This window comes from Jaculus jaculus, chromosome 4 (genome assembly GCF_020740685.1).
Source record: "Jaculus jaculus isolate mJacJac1 chromosome 4, mJacJac1.mat.Y.cur, whole genome shotgun sequence".
Classification (NCBI taxonomy): Eukaryota; Metazoa; Chordata; class Mammalia; order Rodentia; family Dipodidae; genus Jaculus; species Jaculus jaculus.
In genome coordinates, this window is record NC_059105.1 from 74905561 (window position 1) to 74928520 (window position 22960).

At 38.5% G+C, this 22960-nt stretch overlaps 1 protein-coding gene across 2 annotated transcripts in view; it reads left to right on the forward strand.

The window, feature by feature from the left end:
* Positions 1-22960, forward strand: part of Grb14 (growth factor receptor bound protein 14) — a 139174-nt gene that overhangs the window by 86852 nt on the left and 29362 nt on the right. For both annotated transcript variants that reach the window (XM_045147443.1, XM_045147444.1), the window contains 3 exons: positions 841-997; positions 19457-19578; positions 21449-21523. In XM_045147443.1, the coding sequence (XP_045003378.1) occupies positions 841-997; positions 19457-19578; positions 21449-21523 (354 nt within the window). The remainder of the gene's footprint in view (positions 1-840; positions 998-19456; positions 19579-21448; positions 21524-22960) is intronic.

Sequence of the window (22960 nt, forward strand, 5' to 3'; positions counted from 1 at the left end):
GAGAACTACCACATGACCCAGTGTACATATACCCTGAAGAGATGGAATTCTAGTTCAGAGCTCACTGCATCATTATTAATGGCCATGATATGGAAACAACCTGTGTCCCGTTGATGAACAGGTAAAGAAACGGATATATATTTGCATATTTGCATATTCATTACAATGAAATATTAACCCTTAAAAATCAGGGCATCCTGAGCTAGGCATGGTGGTTTGTGCCTGTAATCCAAGCACTCAGGAGGCTTAGTTCAAGGATTGCTGCCCATTCAAGGCCAGTCTGGCTTACTGAGTTAGACCATGTCACAAACAAAACAAAACAAAACAATAGCAACAACAACAGATGGTTCTTTTTATCCCATGTCTGAACCTGGAAGTATTATGCTATGCCAGATAGCCAGACACAGAAAGAAAATATTGCATAACCTTTTTAACATATGGAATTGCAAACAAGAAAATGTCAAATATGCAGCAGTGCATGATGGAACAGTTGTTACCAGATGCAGGAGTGAGGGGGACGGTCATGAGGGGCTGTGGATCGAAGGATGTGAATAGCAAAGGTGAGTGAGCTCAGGCTGTGATGCCCAGCAAGAGGACTGTGGTCACTGGTGGTGTATTTGGGGTTGTGGCTAAATAAGGAGTTTAGCTCTTTTTACCATAAGCAAAATATAGGGGGTCACAAGAGGAAATTGATGTATTATTTTGCTTAATCACACTTATTAGCTATATTTATCTCCTAACATCTTGCCAAATAACTCAAGTAAATATGATCAAGCTTATTTTATGAGCGTAACCAAGCATATTTTAACTCTTTTTTTCCCCCTTGTTTCTCCTTACCAGGTGATCAAAGTCTACAGTGAAGATGAAACCAGCAGGGCTTTAGAAGTCCCCAGTGACATCACAGCCCGAGATGTCTGTCAGCTGCTGATTCTGAGGAGTCACTACGTGGATGACCACAGCTGGACCCTCTTTGAGCACCTGCCTCAGCTTGGTGTAGGTAAGGATATACAGCCAGTCTCATATCATTTCGTGTCCCTTCTAGCTATGGATGGGACAGCCAAGACCATCTTCTTCTGTGTAAAAGTAGACACAAGCAGGGTACAGGTAGTCCTTTCCTCCACTCTACTTGCGGTTGTAGGCAACTGACAAAGGAAGTATCCCAGAGTAGAAATGGGGGTGGATGGAGGGTGGATTTACCACCCCCCTCATTTAAGTAACGACGTGTGGGAGGAGTCTTGAAGCTGAAACACGGGTTTAAAGGTCATGTCATAATGGTCTTTGGGAGCCCAGTGAAAGCTTGTTGGAGTGCTGAGACAGGGTTTCCCATGGACGTTAGAGCTGTTCACTGCAGAATAGCAATGAGTCCACGTTTCTCTTTATGAGAGTTCACACTTCAATTTTTCTTGCATGCTAACTCCTTCATATTTTGAAGACACAGAAAGTAGAAAGTAAGTTCTTAAAATATTTAACTGAACATCCATCTCTATATTGCGAATTGTGGAGTCTTACCTTTAATAGATGAACACTCAGTAATTTGATCATGTTCCTGTCCCTTTGTCCCTGTTTTGGTCCTCTCCTACCCTGTCCCCTGAGGACTCTCCTCTTCGAAGACATTCCTTCTTTTGTTTTGTTGTTTCTTTCTTTGTTTTCTTCCGTCCTTGATGTCAAAATGCTGATGGGCTTGGAACAGTGTTGGTCTGGTGGGGCTATGAGTAATCTCCGTGGGGTCATGAATGCACCAGTCAGCTCATGTTTGGTGGACAGCAACCCAAAGTGTGCCTACATTCTTACATCCTGTGGCCCCCTTTGCTTCAACGTTCCCAGAGCTTTGGAGGGCATGGTAGAAATTTCCTTTAGTTTTGAGCGCCCAACAGCCTCTTATTTTCTACTTCAATGATTCTTGAGTCTATTTAGTGTCTATTGCCATTTCCATAGAGAAGCTTTTCTGGCTAGCAGTGAAAGCAGCACTCATACTATTTCCACAGCTATCTGTGCAGTGTTACCTGAGCCTTGGCGGGTGTGAGAGAGATGACTTGTCCAGTGCTAAGTCCTGGTCTTTCTTTACTTCTTGTCGTTTTGATGAGTCGAGTCTCCCTGGTATTTGCTGTCATCTGTAAAAGAACATTTCTGTAACCAAATGTGACAGCAGCCCTAAGGGCTTAAAGATACACATTTTAGAAGTTTGTCTGATGGCCACAATGTCACTGTTTAGCCAGATGACAGTGGAAGCTTCCCTCTAGGATCTATAACCTTCTACACCGTAGGTTTTTGCTCGATTCTCAATGTGAATTCCCACTAAGCCGGACTTCTTATCCACTCTGACAGCAGCTGACTACCCCCATAATGTATGTGCCACTATTGCACCAGTGGGAACCTCTTGCCTGGCTGGTTGATTTTGTAGATTGCAGGATTTGTTGAGAGAGTTTTTAAAATTCTATTTTAATTACACACAATTAGTCTGTTGGTATGAAAACAGGATGTAGCAAAATTTTATCCTCCACTTTCTGTTCACTCTACAGTCTTCTGTTTTACCAGCTGAGATTTTATTCCCTGTTTTCTTATTTTTGTAGATATTAATGTGAGAAAACATGATTACATGCTTAAGTAGGCAAGAAAGGAAGGAATTTGCTATTCAATACCATTCAATTCTTTAAACTTCTTATTCATTCCATTTGGTTTCTATAATAAATTATCATGAACTTGGTGGCTAAAATCATCAGAAACTTGCCCTCTTTTTGGTGGTATAAAAGCAGCATAGTTGATGAGAACAGGGTTTGGGCAGGGTTGTGCTCCCCCTAGAGGCTCTAGGAAGAATATGTCTTTGTATCCTGCCTTCAGTATCTGCCAATTTTCCTTGGTTTGTGGCTGCCTCACTCTGATCTGTTTCCAAAGTCAGATTGCCTAGTCTACTGTGTTATAATAGTGATATTTAGGGCCCTCTAGGACTACCTAGGGTAATCTAATTATCTCAAAGGTCTTTTGCAATCTTTACCCACATATAAGATAACATTATTTTAGTTCTAAGAATTAAGATGTGATTATTGTTAGGGGGTGAGAGTTCAGCCTGCCACAAATTGCTTTTCATTACATGTTGACTTTTAATAGGAAATCATCAAAATCATCCTGAAATTGAGGCTGGGAAAATAGTTCAGTTGTTAAAGCGTTTACCTTGCATGCACAGGGATATGAGCTAGATTTCCAGAACATGTACATATATATATGGCGAGCTTGGGGAGTTAGCTCAGTAGGTAAGAGCACTTACTATGCAGATGAGAAGGTCTGGGAGGGCATGATTCCCCCTGAATTCAGTTCTCAAATATCTATGGCTGAGTATGACCACACATAACCATAAACCCAACCCTGTGAGGAAAAGAAACTGGAGAACTGCTGAGACTTGTGAAAATGGCAGCTCCAGATTCAGAGAAGACACTGTCGCAAGGAAATACACAGATGAGTGATGGAAGGGGACATCTGGGTTTCTCCTTTGGTCCCCAGCACACACATCTGTATATATCACACTCGCCACCCACCACATGCATGTATTCAAAGAAAGGTGGATTTCACCTGTTATCTTCCACGGCTGACCTCAGGTCTGCACACACATGTGCACATATGACCACACTCACACACACAAATCATCTAGACCATCTTACTACTGACCGCTGAATCACTTCTATTGAGAATAGTGGAGTAACTTTGCACTAGTCATCAGGGTCACTTACTTTCTTGCATGACCGCCCAAGTCTAGAATTGTTCCTTTGCATCACTCCAGGGCTTTCACCCTGGGTCAGCATTCCAAAGTCAGGCTCAGTTCAGAGGAGAGGCCTCTCTTTCCTTCATGGAATGTAACTAGAAAAGGCAGTGAAAGTAGAAGGATGTTCTTACGGGGAGTTGTTTTTGTTTTGTTTTTTGAGGTAGGGTCTCATCTAGTCCAGGGTAGCCTGGAATTCACTACATAGCCTTAGGGTGGCCTTTTTAAACGATTCTAAAAGTGCTTTTTCTTCCCTTTACCTGCTTAGAAAATGTTGGTAGACTTCCCTCTGGATGATAGTTGTCATGGCATAAGTCAGCCTTCTGGAGGAAAGGAGGCCTCTGGGCAGCAGCCAGCATGGGCCCACAGCGTCCCGTGGACTGACAGTCAGTATCTCCCAGGTGACAACTGCAGGGTGAGCTAGGCCAGCTGCCTCAGCCACTGAGCATGGAGAGATCTTCTGAAGGTGTGCTGCACATGTGTGACTTCCTGTTTTCTTCATTGCTACTGGTGACTAAGTTAACTACCGCTCATGGTGATCTCCCAGAAGTCTGATAGTAATTCTCATAGTCACTTGCAGTTTTCCAAACCATTTCATTTACTTTACTGGACGGAATATCACCCTTAATTAGTAGAATTTATAAATAGGGTTTATATTTATAAAGTTTTCTTTTGAGGGAAATTTAAAAATATTATGTATTATAATCATTACAATTTATCCTTGACAAATAATGTCAAAGTTCAGTGATAAAAATCTACTCTGCAAATAAAGTAGTGGTTTTCAAAGAAAACACTGCTCATTATTTATATTAAGGAATGAAATGTCTGTCTTTTAATGTAAAAGCTGAAAAAGCAGCATTGAAAATAAATTTGAACTGCACACTGAATTTAAACTTTTAGACATCAGATAATAAGTGTGCTCCTCTATTACTGTGTTTTCTAAAAGTTGCTGAAATAAAACCAAAGATGCCTGAATATTGTGTCCTGATTTCCTCAGCCATGCATTAGGCTAAATCCCAGGAGAAAGCTTCAGTTTCAGAGTCTTCTTGTATTAGTTTTCTGTTTGCTTTGTACTCAGGTTCTGTAAACAAAACAGATGCAAACATTAATAATGCCTAAATACCAAATATATGAGATTAGACACAGCTCACTGTACATAACTGAACAAAAAGAGGTCTAGAATTAAATGTAATTATATATAATTTCATAACCCTGAAGTAACTTCTATTAAGTTTCTCTCTATATATCATCAGTCTCACTGTGTTATCCATGCTGGCCTCAAACTTGCTATCCTTCTGCCTCAGTTTCATGAGTCCTGGGATTACAGGTACCTTCCATCACAGTTGGTTTAGTTTCTCTGTTTAATATAATCTCTATTGGAATTCACTGATGTAGACTACCTTCTTATATTTGTGCACCAAAACCCCATCATGCCATATTTCAGTTTTCACCCTTCATTTGTAGACTCTATCTAGAGTAGGAGCTTACCCTGCCTTTCCTTGCTACAATATTTATAGATAATTTGATTCCCATTTTGTACAGTTTTGTATAGCCTGGCCATGCATTACTAATGACAAGCATTGGTCTTGTAAGTTTGCCCACTAGTACAGAGAGGGACAAGCTACAAGTCCTAGGGTTTGTTTGCCTTGGTGATGAGAAGCTCCAGGGAGGAAATGGAGCAGGGAGGGACAGCCAGGCCTGAGGTTCATGGCAGTATTCCATGTGCAGTGGCATAGGCAAGGCCTCTCTGACAGGGATGCTTCAGTAATGATCTGAAGTACAAATCAGACAGGCTTTTCAGTTACAGGGGAGGTGGTGCTGGATGGAGGAAGAGCAAGTGGGAAGGTCTGGGCATGGAAGTGTTCTTGTGTGCAGACCACAGCACAGAGGCCAGGGTGCTTGGAATGGAGTCAGTAAAGAGAAACTAATGAAAGAGGGCATCACGGAGCTAAGCTGGGGCCAGACTTTTCAGGGTCTCATAAGCCATGGAGTGAGACTGGCACTGATGCTGTGGGAGAGAAAGACAAGGGCAGTGAAGAGTATCATCTGGCCAGCTCCTAACCCTCTACTGCCACAGGGTTCCAATTCAAGTTCTGACCTTTGCAGGCTATGAAACTGAGCTCTGCTCTTAGGCCAGTCTACCGTGGCTCTTAAGAATGATCCTCACCTCTCTTATTCTAGAAGTTGTACAAGCTCCACTGCATCCTCCTCACATAGGCTATGTGTACTTGTGAAATTGAATGTTTGTGAGATCCTGTGGGCTTCCATGTAAGAGAATTTTAATGTATGAAGTAGGTGAGAAGGTTTTCTGCTGCGTTTACTCAGATGACCAACACAAGCTTAGGATGGCTCCAGGATACTCTGTGAATAAATACACTACTCTTGTTGCTCTCAATCTTATAAATCACACCACTCAGTCCTGAAGTCAGAAGAGGAATGCCCCATACTCAAAATGTAGTGGATTCGTGGCATCTGTTTGCTTTTCAGGGGCAAATTCAGAAAGTTCAGTCTTATTAGTATTTTGTAGTAAGACATGTGTGACAGCAACTGTTAATACATAATAAGGCATGTGTTTCAATATCCACTTCACATACAGTAGTAGAAAGACTAGTGATAAAAATACCCCATCCAGGGCCAGATATCCCATGAGCCCAGATTCTGTCACATTCCCAAGTCTGCATACTCCACTGAAGAAAAGTTTTTTGTTGTTTTTTTTCCCTACAACATGAATGGTAATACTATTCATAATTCTGAATGCAACATTGAGATTTCATATCCTCTCTCTCAGAATGTTAATATATGCTATTATTATTATTGTTATTTGGTTTTTCAAGGTAGGGTCTTATTCTAGCCAAGACTGACCTGGAATTCACTGTATAGTTTTTTAATAGAGAAAGCCATTGAAAGCAGCTGAAAATCTTCATTTAGTTATGATTATAGGTTATGTTATGGTATGATTATATCTTATTTACCATTATATAGGCATTGAATTTAAATTGTTTACCCATAGTTTTCCCCTTTAGAGAGAGAACAGACTAGGTTTTGTAACTGGTGTATTTTCCTTGACAGCCACTGGGTGGCACTGTAGTTCTTCAGATGGAGTCTGTGGTTCCAGTCAGGGAGAGGCAGCAGTGTGAGAGAGAGAGAGACAGAGAGAGAGAGAGAGAGAGAGAGAGAGAGAGAGAGAGAGAGAGAGAGAGAGAGAGAGAGAGACAGACAGACAGACAGACAGAGACAGACAGACAGACAGAGACAGACAGACAGACAGACAGACAGAGAGACGACAGAGCGAGCACATGTGGTGGTGGTAGGGCTTTGGCTTCAACTCCCCTGGAACTTAATGGGATTCATGTCTTGCCTCCAATTGATTCCTAATTGAAGCCATGATGCAAGGCAGTGGCAATTAACACAGCACCTCAAGCGCAGATATACACACTTCTTAGGAAGAATTGATTGTGTGTTCATAGCAGTTCTAGGAGCAGCTGAAATCTCCTTTGTGAATATCATTGTGGAGTGGCTTTGATAAGCAAAATGAGTGACTGGAGGCTTTACTGAAACTCTATATGTGTGTAGCTGTATCTATGCCGTTTCTCGAAGACAGCATCAGTTGTGCCGCCCAGGGAGAGAACAGTTTGCCACCACCTGCTTCGGAACTGCTCCTGCACGAGTCTTTTATTAAATGCAAGAGGCATAGCACTTCCCTTGTTCTGAGCTCCTATGTGTTATGCTTCCTATGTTGTAGATGACTTACCAGTTTCCAGAGTTGTGACCACTCTCATCATTAGCAGAAATATTTATGAAGCCCTTAGGATGTGTTATTTTTTACAGTGAATTGTGGGCTCTGTACTGGGAGATGTCTTGTTCTGGTGGTTCACAGGTCAAAACTGGAAAGAATCTAGCCATCAAAGTGTGGGGACTGCCCACAACTCAAGTTGCCTCCTGGTTCACTGGCCTATATGTAGGTACACACGACTATGTGCACCCATGCACACAAGTGTGGTACACTATATGACCAGACATACTTATATACACACATACTATGCGCACCTTCACATATACATGTAAAACCTATATTGTTTTAGTAATCATAAAAAAGAAATAAGCAAAATTTATAAAAATCTCACAGTTACAGTAAAAATTTTAAAGACTAGGCATAGACATCTCTGTGAAGACCCAGGCTGTACAAAATATCTTTTTTTTTTTTTTTTTTGCTATGATCACATTTTTACAACTCTCTTAATATTGATCGTATTATTAAAAATACCTCATTTCGTAAAAGAAGATGTACATATGTTTGTGTATCCCAGAGACAAAGAGAAGTAGATGTGTTTTGAATTCAGTCATATTGCACTGTGAGGTATGTGTTCATTCAAAGAGTGACTGACAGAGTTTAGAGAAGAGCCTTGGAAAAAGGACCAAAGAAATCACATGCCTGGGCCAGGTGAAATTTTGCTCAGTCCATCAAGGATGCAGTGGGTGACTTGTAGTTGATGCAAGTTGTTTATAATTGCATCAGAGAATTTTCACTGGCTTTAGATAATGTATGCCAGCATTGTGTTAAAATAAAAGAAGCATGTCTTTCTGTGAATATAAGATGCCATTGCTGGATCTGAGTTAACGCAAAAACTTTTGATTTGCTGAAGAAGTATGAGCTAGGAACAGGAAGCCTTTCTGTTGACCAAGCTGAAGGGCTACAGTTTTCCTGTGATTGTCCTTGGGACATGGACTCTGGCATTGCCAACTTTCTGGGGGATCCTATGGCATTAGTGTTCTCAGGTAAAGGAACCTCCTGGAAACTGAGCCCTGTTTTATTCTTCACTTCTCCAGAGTTTGTTTTGCTTGGCCAGAGCTTTCATTTTCATCTGAAGATAAGATTGACAAAATATATGTAGTTTCTCTCCAGCTCAGAGAAATACAAGGACCATTTGTCGCCTGTAGTTTCCTATCACAGTGGTATATGAATTGTTTTTTTCTGAGTGAATTAGAGGTAAAAAGCCACTTTGTTTCTTCTCTTATCAAGTGATGAGAAGAGCAGGAACTAGGGTTTCTAGCTGAGCCCTTCGTTGTGCTTTTAGTCGATTCAGCGAAGAAATCCAGGCAGAAGGTCACAGGTGAGCACTTCCATTCTTGAAGGATTGAGGTTTTTTAAAAGACTTTGAAGTTAAATCAACACTTTCTGAAGAACTTCTTTCTTCCTTTTTCTTCAAAGAAAATATATTCTTGAAAATTAACCAGAAATCAGTATTACATGTAATTGACATTATTTGGTAATATTTTATTCTTTTTCTATGAGATCCTACGGATATATTAGAAATAAAAACAAAAATTTAAAGCAGTATAAAGGTTCCATTTTTGTTTTAAAGAAGCTTTTAAAACTCTTTGAAGCTTTTCTTCTTCTTCCCAGCGTCTTAGTTGCTATATTGAAGTAATTTAAGAAGACTTTTCTTGTGTTGTTGTTTTTTTTTATTTCCCAATGTCTGAAATAAGTTCAGAAACTTTGTGTTTGTTTTTTTTTTTAAGTAGGCAAGTATTAGACCTTCGGAGATAGGAAATATCATGTTTGGGAAATAAATGATTAAAAGTATATTTATTTAGGTGGCATTTGTATGATGTGTCCAAATACTTGGCAGAATGACTTAAAGCAGAGAGATTTTTCTTGACTCACAGTGTAGGAGAAATCTGCCCATACTCACCATCTTCCAGGTTTTGGGTCTGTAGAGGGACAGTGCCCATAGTTGCAGGAGTATGTGAAGAAAGAAGCTGTTTATCATAATAGACAAAAAGCAGTGACAGAAAGGGGTTATAGTCGAGGTAAGGACTTGCCTCCCATGTCCTATTTTCCTAGTTGGGTCTAAAAGTTCTAGAACCTTCTGAAATACAACCGTCAGCTGGAGACCAAGAATTCAACACATGGGCCTAAGGGGAACATTTTCCATCCCATTCAAACTATAGCTATCTGTTTATCCATCTCTCTATCTGTCTGTCCGTCTGTCTGTCTGTCTGTCTGTCTGTCTGTCTGTCTGTCTATCTATCTATCTATCTATCTATCTATCATCTATCTATCTATCTATCTATCTATCTATCTATCTATCTATCTATCTATCATCTATCTGTCTATCTATCAATAATCTATCTACCCACATACCTACCTTTCTCTCTCTCTCTCTCTCTTTCTATTTTTAATTATTAAGTAGAAATTTTGTATAGACACATCATATGTTGGTACCATCATTTCCCTCCTGCCTCTTCCCATTCCACTGAGGACCCTCCTTAGTGGTATTTCTGGTATCCACCATGGGGTTATAGATTATGAGGTGTGAGGACAACAGTCTGTCATTGTTTGGAGGGCTGTGTCACAGGATGTTCCCTCCCACTCTGTAGCTCTTACATTCTTTCCACCCCTCTTCTGCAAACTTCCCTGAGGCTTGGTGGGTGTGCTTTAATTCTACTTTAGTTTTGACTTCTCAGCGTCTTTTGGATTTCTGCACTGGTGCTTTTTGAGTATCCTCAGTTTCTGTCTCCATCATCCTGGCCCAGATTGTCAGGCTCATTGGGTAAGCAGCACCTTTGCTTATCTCACCAGTTCATCTGTAGTTTCACCTGGGCCCTGACTGCTGTGCGAGGTGTGGTTCATCCCCTGTCAGGGAGTCATCTGTCTATTCTTGTCTTGTTGATAAATTACTGTTGTCCTCAGCTCTCACTCCTTTCTGTCTACAAAGAGAAACAGATTCTCCAGTGGAGAATGGATCAGTATAGGTTAAAGGGGATGAACATTGTTAATTTAGAGAGATTTTGATGGATGTTGCCTTATTTTCAGAAGAAGGCTTGTGTAGTTTCTCATTGGCGTCCATTATCTTGGTCGCCACAGGTTTCTTACTTGGTTCCTAGTTCCAGTTATGGGTTCATTTCTACTGAGTAGATCTCATAGCAAAGCAAAGAGTCACTGGTTAACCATTTAGGCTGTGAGCCACTATTGCTCCACTATGTACATCTTGTCAGGCTGGTTGTTTTCATATAGCAGTGACCTACGTGTGCACAACATTGTTGGCCATTATCCTCCAGCAGCTCATGTAACACTTTTCAGCACTATATGGACTAACTACCTGGGAACTGGCTTTCTCCCAGATTCAGCTGGGTCTCTTGATGCATTGGCAGCATATGGTATCTTCAGCAATAGGGTCTTACCTTTTACCTCAGGCAGGTAATCCAAAGAGAGAGAAAGAGAAACAAGAGTATAGGTGCACCAGGGCCTCTCGCTGCTGTACACAAACTCCAGACACATGTGCTACTCTGTGCATTTAGCTTTATGTGAATGCTGGGAAATCAAATCTAGGCCATCAGGATTTGCAAGCAAGTGCCATTAACAGCTGAGCCATCTCCCCAAATCCTGTAATCCTTTAATAATAGTTAATAGAATAATTATATGATTGCTGAAGTTCAACAAATAAGACATTTAAGATGATGAAGATAAAATTATATGAAACATATTTGATCCATGGTAGCTCACAAAGTATTTGAGCTCATTTGGGGTTCTTAATAGTGTATTAAAAGTACTATCTATAGGGCTAACATAGTTCATTTCAGTATTTTAAAAATATAAGTTACTGTTTGGGATTACTTAGTTAAAATTGGCTTTGTTTTAGATTTGGCAAAGGACAAGAATCAAGAGAAAATTTATTGGAATCCATCTGGTCCAGTGTTTTTCTTTTCCTTTTGAGTGGCCTTGGCAATGATGGTTTATGACATAGATCTGGGCAAAAGAAAGTTGGTCTTCTACAGCTTTCTATATCCAAGCATCTTTCTTTTTTCCTCCCCAAAGAATCTATTGTAGCATGTTGTTCTTTCTGTTGAGAGTACTACCTACTAAAGTCTCTGCAGAGTTAGCTAGTTTATTAAAATGTTACTACTTTTGGGGCTGGAGAGATGGCTTAGCAGCTAAGGTGCTTGCTTACAAAATCAAAGGACCCATGTTAAATTCCCCAGGACCCACATAAGCCAGTTGCACAAGGGGGCACGTGTGTCTGGAGTTCATTTGCAGTGGCTAGAGAGCCTGGTGCATTCATTCTTTGTCTCTCTCTCTCTGTCTCTCTCTGTCTACTTGCTTATTTCTCTCTCTGTGTCAAATAAATAAAATATTTTTTTGTTTTATGTTTTTATTTATTTATTTGAGAGCAAGAGACAGAGAGAAAGAGGCAGTTAGAGAGATAGATAGAGAGTGGGCGCTCCAGGGCTTCCAGCCACTGCAGACGAACTCCAGACACATGTGCCCCCTTGTGCATCTGGCTAATGTGGGACCTGGGGAACTGAGCCGTGAACCGGGGTCCTTAGTCTTCACAGGCAAGCGCTTAACCGCTAAGCAATCTCTGTAGCCCTAAAATATTTTTTTTAATTACTACTTTTTCTATATGCTGTGATTGGTGGTTTCCCAGTTATCCTTCCCACGGTTATTTGAATTACAGTAGCCTCAAACATTAGGTGAAGGAAATTGGTTGGGGTGTAGTTTTCTTTAATCTTGTGATTATATTTTCTGATGCCAGTGACTGGATTATTTACACATTCAAAATTACAGTTCTGTGAATTTTCCTGACCAATTTTGTCACAGAGTTTTCTTTTCTGGAGCCAGGTGTTCTGGCTTCTGATTGCATCCATTAACAAGGCACCAGGCTAGGTTCTCCCTGGTAGCTGCACTTGGCATATAATTTCTTTAGTTACCTATTTGTCTTGGCTGTCCAAACACATTATTTTCTAAGACTCATTTTGTATTTACCTTGTAAGTATAGTTCAAACTTATATGGTTTGTGTTACTTTTTTTTAAAAGATATTTATTTTTTATATATATAGAGAGAATGGGCACACCAGAGATCTTGCCACATGCAAACAAACTCCAGACATATGTGCCACCCTGTGCATCTGGATTTTCATAGATACTGGGGAATCAAACCGGGGTCCTTTAGCTTTGATGTAAGCCATCTCTCCAGGCTGGTTTTTATTACTTTTATGGAGGTTTAAGATTGGTAAATTTGAAATTTACTGCTCTTTTCTCCTCACATTTCAAACATCTTTTCTTATTTTAATTTAATTGGCCACTATTTACTGAACACATTTCAAAATAGAAGTTAAGATAATAGACAGATGAAAACTATAGGAAATGAGAGTGATTTTTCTCTTGTATAGAAAGAGACCCAGCAGAAGTGACAGGGAGTGTCCTCTCTGTGGGGACTTCCATGAAGGCCAAGGCAATCCTATGAAGGGAGAGACCACCAACCAGGGTTTAGACACATGGACAGTCAGTAAACTGGGGCAGGCTGGCTATGCTAAACTGTTTTCTCTTTGTGAAATGGGAACATAGGTTAATCACTAGATTATTATCATACTTTTCTAAGGATACCCTAACAAGTTACTACAAACCGGTGAGTGAAACAACAGAAGTATGTTCTTTTTCATTTTTGGAGGGTCACATACATTTCCTCTGGGGGTTCTAAAGGGAACCTGATCTTTTTCCTTCTGACTGTTGGTGGCTGTTAATGTTCCCTTGCTTGTGGACACATCCCTTGGCTCTGCCTCACAAAGCATTTTCCCTGCTATCTATAGCAGATCTCCTCTTGCCTGTCTCTTCAAGTGATGCTTATGATTCGATCTGGAGTCCATTTAGTTAATCTAGGATATTGTCTCTAATTTATTCTTCTTGACCTAATGATATTTGCAAAATCTTTGTCATATATGACAACATTTACAGGGTCTAGAATTGGGTTCTGATATCTTTAGGGACATTATGCAGCCTACTTCAAGTATTATAAAAAGTACAGCAATGATACAGCTCTCAGATTGAGACATACAGAGTTGTAATCTTTATTTCTATAACTGGAATTAGTTTCTGACTCTGAGTCTTCTGCCTTCATAACAATAGAAAATTTAATCTCCTATCATTTGTTTGCTGTTTTGATTGTTCTTAATCCTAGTGGGATAAATGATTCACATTCTATCAGTGAGTTGCACGGAGTCTGACATGTTCAGTGTTTGAAGGTTGAGAATCACCATTACCTTTTCACCATTGTGGTGGAATGGCATTTAAGTCTCAAGTGAGGAATTTATATAATTCATAGCCAGCTATTCTCTTCAAGTTCTGGAAACTCTCACTTATTGCCTGAAGAGCATAAAGCTTTTTCTCTTAGCCCTCTTAGTTTCCTCCTGGAGAAGTGGATATTGCTCTGCTCTTTTCCCAGGCTGAGATGCTGAGAATGTGACATGGCTCTCTGCTGTTGCTTCCCACATTGCTAGATACAGGGCTTCCTCAGGTTAAAAATAAATAAATAAAGAGATAAATAAGGCTACAGTTTGGCTTATGCAGTGTTTCAGTTTATCTGGTGCCATAACACCCATTAGCATGCCTGCTCTGGAAGGGAGTATGCGGAGGTCATTTGCCCCTACACAATGTGCTGTCTTGCTACTTAAGTTTCTCTTGTTCGGTCCTCCATTAGCCCCTTAACTCTAATTCCTTTCCCAGGAAGCAGAGGGAAGATGCCTGTATAAAGCAATAGAAAACAATATTTTTTTTTCCTTAGCAATTATACTTGCCAAATATTGATAAATTCTACTTTGAAGCCCCCAAACCAAGAAAATACTTCTGACACTTTTTCCTCTTCCTATTAGTATGCCTTGAGAATAGAACATAGACTCTTCCATTGTTTGCAGAAAAAGGCAATGGGTTCAAAGTAACAGAAGTTCACAAAGCCAACAAGCAAGCATTCTGACTAATACCTTGTAATTTTCTCACACCATACTTGCAAAGAATTTAGGTATTGTGCTGAGCACATAGCTTGAAAGCACTAAAGCACTAGGTAAATTTGCATGAGAAGTGGACAGAAGACAGTACTGAATGATTGTGAAGGATGCACCCAGTGACCTTCTGGCCCCTTACAACAGTCCTCTGAGTTTTGTTTTTTGTTGTTGTTGTTGTTTTGTTTTGTTTTTTTTTTTTAGAGAGAGAGAGAGGCAAAGAAAGAAGAGATAGAAAATGTGTGTGCAAGGGGCCCCACCACTGCAACTGAACTCCAAGCACTTGGCCATGTGCAACCTTGCACATGCCTTACCTTTTTGCATCTGGCTAATGTGGGATCTGGAGAGTAGAGCATGGGTCCTAAGGCTTCACAAGCAAGCACCTTAACCTCTAAGCCATCTCTCTAGCCCTCTTCTGAGTGCTTTAATAGTAATTCATTCCGCCAGTGCTTAGACCAAGAATCTCAGTGTCTTCCACAAGTGATATTTCTTTTAAACATTAAATTTGCCATTAATCTTGTTTATACTACCTTCAGAATATATTCAAATTCTGCCTATTTTTTATTTTTACCAATCTACTACTGCCACACTAATCTAATCTGCGTCATCTTTTTCCTGGTTAATTGTGATCACCAACTACATGGTCTTCATGCTTTCAATACTTAAAACTGTTAAAATTAGTTTTCCACCCAACAGTGAGTGTGGTCCAATAAAAACTTGTGATTTTGTGTTATTTGTCACTTTGGCTTGCTGTCTCCTGAATGTAATATAGAGGAAAGGCTTCATCTTTACCCTGGAAGGCAGTTGTCATCACCATTGTCTCTAATCCTTTCTCCTGGTGCCTTTCCCCTCACTCAGTATCAATCATGTTAACCTTCATGCCATGCTGCCATGCTCAACATACTAACCTTGCCCTCACACCAGTGGCTTCCTTCCTATTCTGCTGTAAGTGTCTGCTTGGCTCTGGCTCTATTGTCCTTTGAGTCTTGGTTGGAACATTACCTGCTCATTGAGCATTTTACTAGAAAGTCAATAGAGGAAAATGATTCATTTACCTAATACACTTAGCATTTCCCTCTTCCTTTTTTTTTTTTTCTATATGTTTTCTTGATATGCTTTTTGTTTGTTTGTTTGTTTGTTTGTTTGTTTGTTTGTTTTGAGGCAGGGTCTCACTGTAGTCCAGTCTGACCTGGAATTCACTATTTAGTCTCAGGGTGGCCTCAAACTTACAGGAATCCTCCTACTTCTGCCTCCTGAGTGCTAAGATGAAAAGCCTAGACCACCATACCCAGCATTGCTGTACTTTTAAGCTTTTTTGTTATGTTCCCCCCAGCCCCAATTGGAATAGATGCAGGGCTTTATACCACCTCTTTTTTTTTACAGGTTTTTTTTTTTTTTTTTTAAACTACAAAACCCTCAACTGTAAGGGGAGGTTCAGATCCATTTCAAACCTTCAGCTAATTTGGTAAATGCATAGACACACAAGTAAGTTATTGCTACCACACTCCCTGGGTTTGATCTCCGAAGTAGTGGTAGATGAGCATTTTGGACAGGATTCTTATTCATAAAGATATTTCAGGGGTATTTCCATATCAGTGTCCAGGTTAGATTTGGAGAACAGGAAGCTAGAAATTTAGAGATTAGTGAAGAGGCTGTACAAGAAAGTGTGAAGGTCTATCAGAGCCACACGTTGGGTCATGATGCACAGAAACATTTGCTCCTACTCATAACTGAGGGCTAATTCCACAATGCATGACCCATATACCTCAACAAGGAGGGGGCAGGGGGAGGAGGGAGGACAGGGAAGAGGCTAACAGTGGTACCAACTTGACAGTATTCACTGAGTACAAAACTAATTAATAAAAAAAAAAACAGAAAATGTGAAGGTCTAAGTTGAAATGGTGGCTGTGGGAAATGGTCAAGTATAAAAAGGATAGTTCTCTGTGAGAGAGACTTGAGACTTAGAGAAAGAATGCTGACAGCTGAGAATATAGAGAAAAAGGGCACTTGAGTGAGAGGGAGGTGGAGGAATGCAAATGTGATTTTCATTCTATTTTTATTTGAGATAATGTGGTGAAAACAGTACTAACTATAGCAATAATAAGATATGTTAAGGAATGAAAAGCAGTTTGAAATATAAAAGGAAGGTGATTATTTGGATTTTAAAGTATTTTAAAAGTTATGGTAAAATATGCAGAACGTGAAATTTACCATTTTAAGTATTTTAGGTGTGAAGTTCAGTGGCAGTATGTTCATCCACATTCTTGGGCAACTACAATCACCATTTATCTCTTGAACAATGTATCCTTGCACAGTGAAACTCTGTGCTAATTAAACAATAGCTCTCCATTCCCCTTCATCCCAATCCTGGAAGCCAACATTCTCCTTCCTGACTCTATGGATTTGAGTTTTCTGGATATCTTGTAAAAGTAGATTCATAATATATTTGTCTCTTAGTATCTCTCTTATTTCAGTTGCCATGGTGTTTTCAAGATTCATCCTTGTTGCAGTGTATGCCAAGACTTCATTCCATTTAAGACGCAATATTGACTTATGTGTATTTGTTCTTTGATAGACAATCGGTTGTTTCTGCCTTTTGGTTATTTGTGAATATTAATGAAAATAATGTAAAGAGATATTCTGGAATCTCTGCTTTCCCCTCTTTAGCTATAGATCCAGAAGTGGTATAGCTGTATTTTATGATAATTCAAGTTTACTGCTTTGAAAGACCATTATGTGGGCTTTGGTTTTCAGTCCACTGTATTTGAACCTCATAGCATGGTATGCAATTGCTGGCAAAGATTCAGTTCAATGAACCTAACAGGTATTGGGAAAAAGAAGAGTTATTTCTTTTAGAGAAGGAAGAGGCAAAAAAATAAAGGCAAGGACTCAGTCTTAGGAAAGGAGAGCAGTGAAGATATCTAGTCACTGAGATAGAAACCTAGTGTTAGGAACAGAACCCCACTGGTGCTCACCTAGCTCAACTCATCCATATTCATCGAGCACTCGTTCAAGAACTTCCTTTCAGATGAATAGGCTTCTGCTTAAGTGTGACATTACTTTCAAGGGTTCGGATGTAGTAGGTCACAGATCACAACAGAGTGTTAAGTTTCAGTCATAGACACTTTTCAGAAAGGTCCTAGAAACACTAAAAATGCACAGATTTCATATTCCTTACTTGGCTATCCTCCAGTTTCTCTTCTGCATTGATAATTTTATGATTTCTTTTTTTTTTCATGAAGAATGGAGGTACACTGCAAAAAATGAGCATGCCATATGTGGACAATAGTGACTGTACAGGTATTACACATGCCTGTGTAGCTACCACCTGATGAAAAACCAGAATTATTACACCAACCTTGTTTTTCTCACATGCCTTACTCATCTATACTTTGGCTTCTCTCATTTCTCACCCTATATATTGATTTTCCCCATTTTTGACCTTACATAAGGGAATCATGTGTTTCAATGTCTTTCATTTAATATTGTATTTTTCTGTTTGTGGTTGTTGAAGCATATATGTGTTATGTGGTAATTTGAATATGTGTGTCCCATAGACTCAGCTTTCTTTTTTTCTTTTGAGGCAAGCCTTTATGTGTGTGTGAGAGAGGGTGTGAATGACTGAGTGAGGGAGAGGTGTGGCACACCAGGGCTCACACCACTGCAATCGAACTCCAGATGCGTGTGTTGCCTTGTGCACTTGTGTCACCTTGTGCATCTGGCTTATGTAGGACCTGGAGAGTCCAACATGGGTCCTTAGGCTTTGCAGGCAAGTGCCTTAAGCAATCTCTCAAGCCCAAGACTCAGGAGTTTTATTAAAGCTTGTAACTTGGATCTCTGGAGGCGATGTCATTGGGGTGGATCCTCGGGTGCAGCCCTAAGACATCACTGGGGCAGATCTAAATTCCAGCCTACAGCTGCAAGAAAGCAGCCTGAGCTCTGGAGTCCTGTTTGCTGCATTTCCTTGCTTCTTGCTGCTGCTGGCTGTTTGGTTGTTTCTCTTTGCTTGGATATATGAAAGCAGCTTCTTCCACCATTCATGAAACCTACCTTCCTGAATCTATAAGCTTGAAATAAACCCCTTCCACCCCTAACTGTGTCTGGTTTGGATGTTCATCCCAGCAATGTGAAGCTGTCTACAACATGTTGTGTGCTCTTGTAAGATCTTTTCTTTTGCCTATGTGGTAGTTTCCAGTTTGGGGTTTTTTACAGACATCATCATTTTAATAGGAACATTACAAGTTAAATTTTGCTTCTTTAACATTGCCATTACTTAATCTGAGTGCCTTTTATACAAAGTGCCTTCCCACTTTACTTAATTCTCATTGTTGTTAATGTTAAGTATATTTTGCTTAAATTAGTTTTGAAAGTATAAAGTTCTATGAGGAATTGAGTCTCTTAAAAACTGTATCTACTTGCATTGAGATTTTCCTATTAAACCATCTATTTAAATTTTTCTCAGCTACCCTGATTATGTGCCTTAAATGCATATTAAACCTGTCAAAATTATTCCTCTCTTAATGAGGTGAATTGTTCAAACCTGAAGCAAATATTTTAATTTTGGCACCATGATGAGTTACAGAAAGAATAGCTCTCATATCTTAACACAGATTTGTTATTAAACTTATATTTTACATAGCAATCAAAGGAGACTAAGAATTAGCAAAAAGAGCATTGTGATATTTTATGTAATTTTTCTTTTTGGATGACTGCTGTAGTAACACACTGACATTACTAATTCCAAATAGAGAATTTATCAATCTAGATAGCTAAGAATTGAGCTGCAACTTGCTATGTTTGATAATATATTATAGATGACACATGTGTTTTATATGTGTATATGCCTATATATTTTTCTATGTGTTTGTATTTGTCTATTTGCCTATCTATGTGTGTACCTATCAGCAACTCATTGAAATATTATTGTAGAAAGAATAATAGAAGACCACGAGTTGGTGATTGAAGTGCTATCTAACTGGGGGATGGAAGAAGAAAATAAGCTGTACTTTAGAAAAAATTATGCCAAATATGAATTCTTTAAGAATCCAATGGTGAGTAGAATCCCTATTCAGTTATGGAATTAAAGCAATCAGTTCAATTTTATGTGAAGAAGAGTTTCATTATAAGTAAAATACAGCTATATTTGGTAAAGGCTTCTGATACTTTAAATTTATACTCAGTTTTCTTATTCTAACAATGGGTAACAGGCATAATATATGTAAGTTCAAATTCACAGGTAAAACATGTGGAGATGTATTTGCTTATTTGATTTCCAAGTATTATGTAACCTAGTCATAGGGAACTATTGCTTCTTTTTATTACCTTTAGGAGAAAAATTCAAAGCAAGTACATCTTTAATTTAGGGATAGCATTATTATAAGTCCCTAAGTGTATTAAAAATAGTATAGCTTAGCACTTTTCAAAGAATTTGGGGAATTTAAGTAAAATCTTTCCAAGGAAGTTGCAATTTTCCAGGGTATTATAGCTTAAGTAGAAATTTAAGATTGACATGCATCTTTCTTCTTCAAATTATTTTGTTTTCAGTTCAATAATTTATGAGCTAAGTAAAAGTGAGATAAAGATCAGTCCATTATCTAGTAAACACTACTTTCATTATAGTTCTTTAAAATAAAGTAAATGCGTGTCACATGCTAATGAAGACTGGGGATCTAGAGAAGTCAGAATAGCCCCTGGGCTCATTATTTTAAATTGTTTTTGTCTTTGCAGCTGTAGCATATTTTTATACTAAGTTTTGGATAATTGGATTGAAATGATTCTTTATGAAAAATATATGCTACACATCATAATAGAATATTTTCAAACCCTGAAAGACCTCTTATGCTCTCTTTTATTCTAGCCTATTAATAGAAACATAATGGGATGATCTTTGACTAAGAAAATAAGAGTTCTAATAAAAATGAAGTAGAATTATATTTGAAAGGAAAGTGTTTTCTTGTTGGAATCTTTATTATGGCAAGAATTTAAAAGTAATATTTGAAGAAATATGGCTTTGTGCTCATTTTTGGTTTAATTGTTGTTTAAATAAAGCCTGAAATTCATTTTCTAGATCTGGTATTGTGATTCTTGACTTGGGGGCGATATGAGAATATAGAGAGACTATTTTTATTGTTACACTGGGGTGGGGGTGAAAGGGACAGCTGCTAGTGGGTAGAGGCTAGAATACTCTTATACATCTTATAGTGCACAGGTCAGCCCCCACAACACAGAATTATTAGATCAGAATGTTAGTAGAATAGCTGCTGACAAACCCTGTCCTAGAGGAAATAGAGTGGAATATATGTTCCCAAATTTTCTGATGATAAAATTTATCTAGGGGAGTCCCAGTGCTTATTAAAACAGACTTCGAGACCTGCCCAGGCTGAATCAGAAACACCAAAAATGAGGTCTGGGAATTCCTGTTTTAAACAACTTCCCTGGGTGAAATTTATGATTAAACAAGTTTGGAAAAACAGTAGGCAGAAATGACTGGACTGTTTGTTTCCCAACTGAGTCCTCAGTTTTCTATGATCTGGGCTGTGACCTTTGAAATAGCCTTTGCCCTTTTTTAGGAACCTTGACTTTGTAAAAGGGGGCAGTAATCTTCAAGTACCTGGGAGGGTGGTTCTAAGACTTAAGGAAAAGATATGGCACAAACTCCTTTTTAACTTGTGTGCTGGGTTTTTAACTCAGGTGCCAGGACCCCTCCACACCAGCATCACTGTGGGATGTTTGTTTATCTTTTGGCTCACCTGTACATGGGCTCATTAAGAGGCTTCAGAGCTCTGGCCAGGGCTGACATTATGTAAATCATTTTATAGGAATTTAAGACACATTGGTTTAGATATTTTTTGCTTTAGGTTACTGTATTGATCATAATAGAATCTTTTCTATAATGGATAATTTAACTTGTATTTTTGTCAGTATTTTTTTCCAGAACATATGGTGTCTTTTGCAACAGAAAGCAATGGTGAAATATCCCCCACACAGATTTTGCAGGTAAAATATATTTTCATTAAACTGTGTAAAGACATATAAAGAGAAACTCTGAGATTCTTGATATACACTAATGAAAAAGCAAAGCAAAACAAAACAAACTTCCCAGTGAATTACACATATTTTACTATCAGAACCTTAGAGTCAGATTTCATAATACATATCCTCAATCCAATTTGCAAGAAGATTAATAAGAATTAGAGAAACTGAGGATGATACATTCATAACATATTTATCTCCTATGCAAACACTTGCATGCAGTTCTTAGCTGAGTCAAGAATATTAGTCATTTAATTAAAAATCTTAGTGTTATGTTTATTGCTCTTGTTTCTTTCAAATGGCCACTTGTCTGTGATGGTCATTTTCTAAAGCATTGTCATGAGAATAAATAAACAGTTTATTTTATTTTATTTTTTTGAAATGAATAGAATTGGTATGGGATAATGCATGACTATTTTCATGGGTGGCTCACTGCTGTGTGTGCTAAGCTTGAGCATCTCCCAAACCATTTAAGTCTCTGGTCTTCAATTAAGACAACTTTTAATATTTCCAGTAAAATATGACTTTGTTATATTAAGTGAGTATAGCTATCATAGATTTGTTTCTTGTGGGCTTTTCAATAGGCCATATTTTATTTTTACCTTTCAGAATATTTTGTAAATATGATTAGCTACAAGATGCTTTTTTACAAGGTCTTCCATGCTTCTGGGTCACACAGAGGAACCCTTCAGAATATTAGGATAAATGACACACATTTTTGCCTAGTGACTGCTTCACCCTGTCTTGTGCACTATGGAGGTAGGGGGGAGATTGTCTTCTACCTCTTTTCTTAAATTGTTCTCTCACATGTTTAATGTTAAATTATAAAAACAAGAAAAATCATAGGTTTTGGAATCAGATAGCCAGGCAAAGGCTCCTGACCTCTTCTTTCCACTGAGGCAATTTTTTCACATTTTAAAAGGTTTCTTCTTTCTCTATTGTGACCCCTATGACTCTCTTTTAAAAAATTAATTGGTTTGGTTTAATAACTTGGAAAGCACTCAAACTGAAAAACCTACTTGCCTCTTTTGCATGTCAATTAATTAATATCTGTAGCTCATTAATTCAAAAAATTTAGTAATTTACTTAAACATGTAAATATGGGCATTTCTTGAATTTGTTATAGCCTTTTAGAATATACTTTGTTTTAGTAAATGATTTCTCTTGCTTTCAATTTGTCCATTTTGTATTTGTTTATTCATAGAGATTTCTGTTTTCTTTTAGAATGAGACACTAATATATTTCCACTGTCTTAATAAGGACACTGAGCATACTTTTATACAGCTATTCCTTTTCATTCTCTTTTGTTTTAATAACACACTACCACTGCTGCATGTTGATTATTGTTGTGTAACAATCTCCTCTGAATTTTTTTTTTTTTTTTTTTTTTTTAGAGAGAGA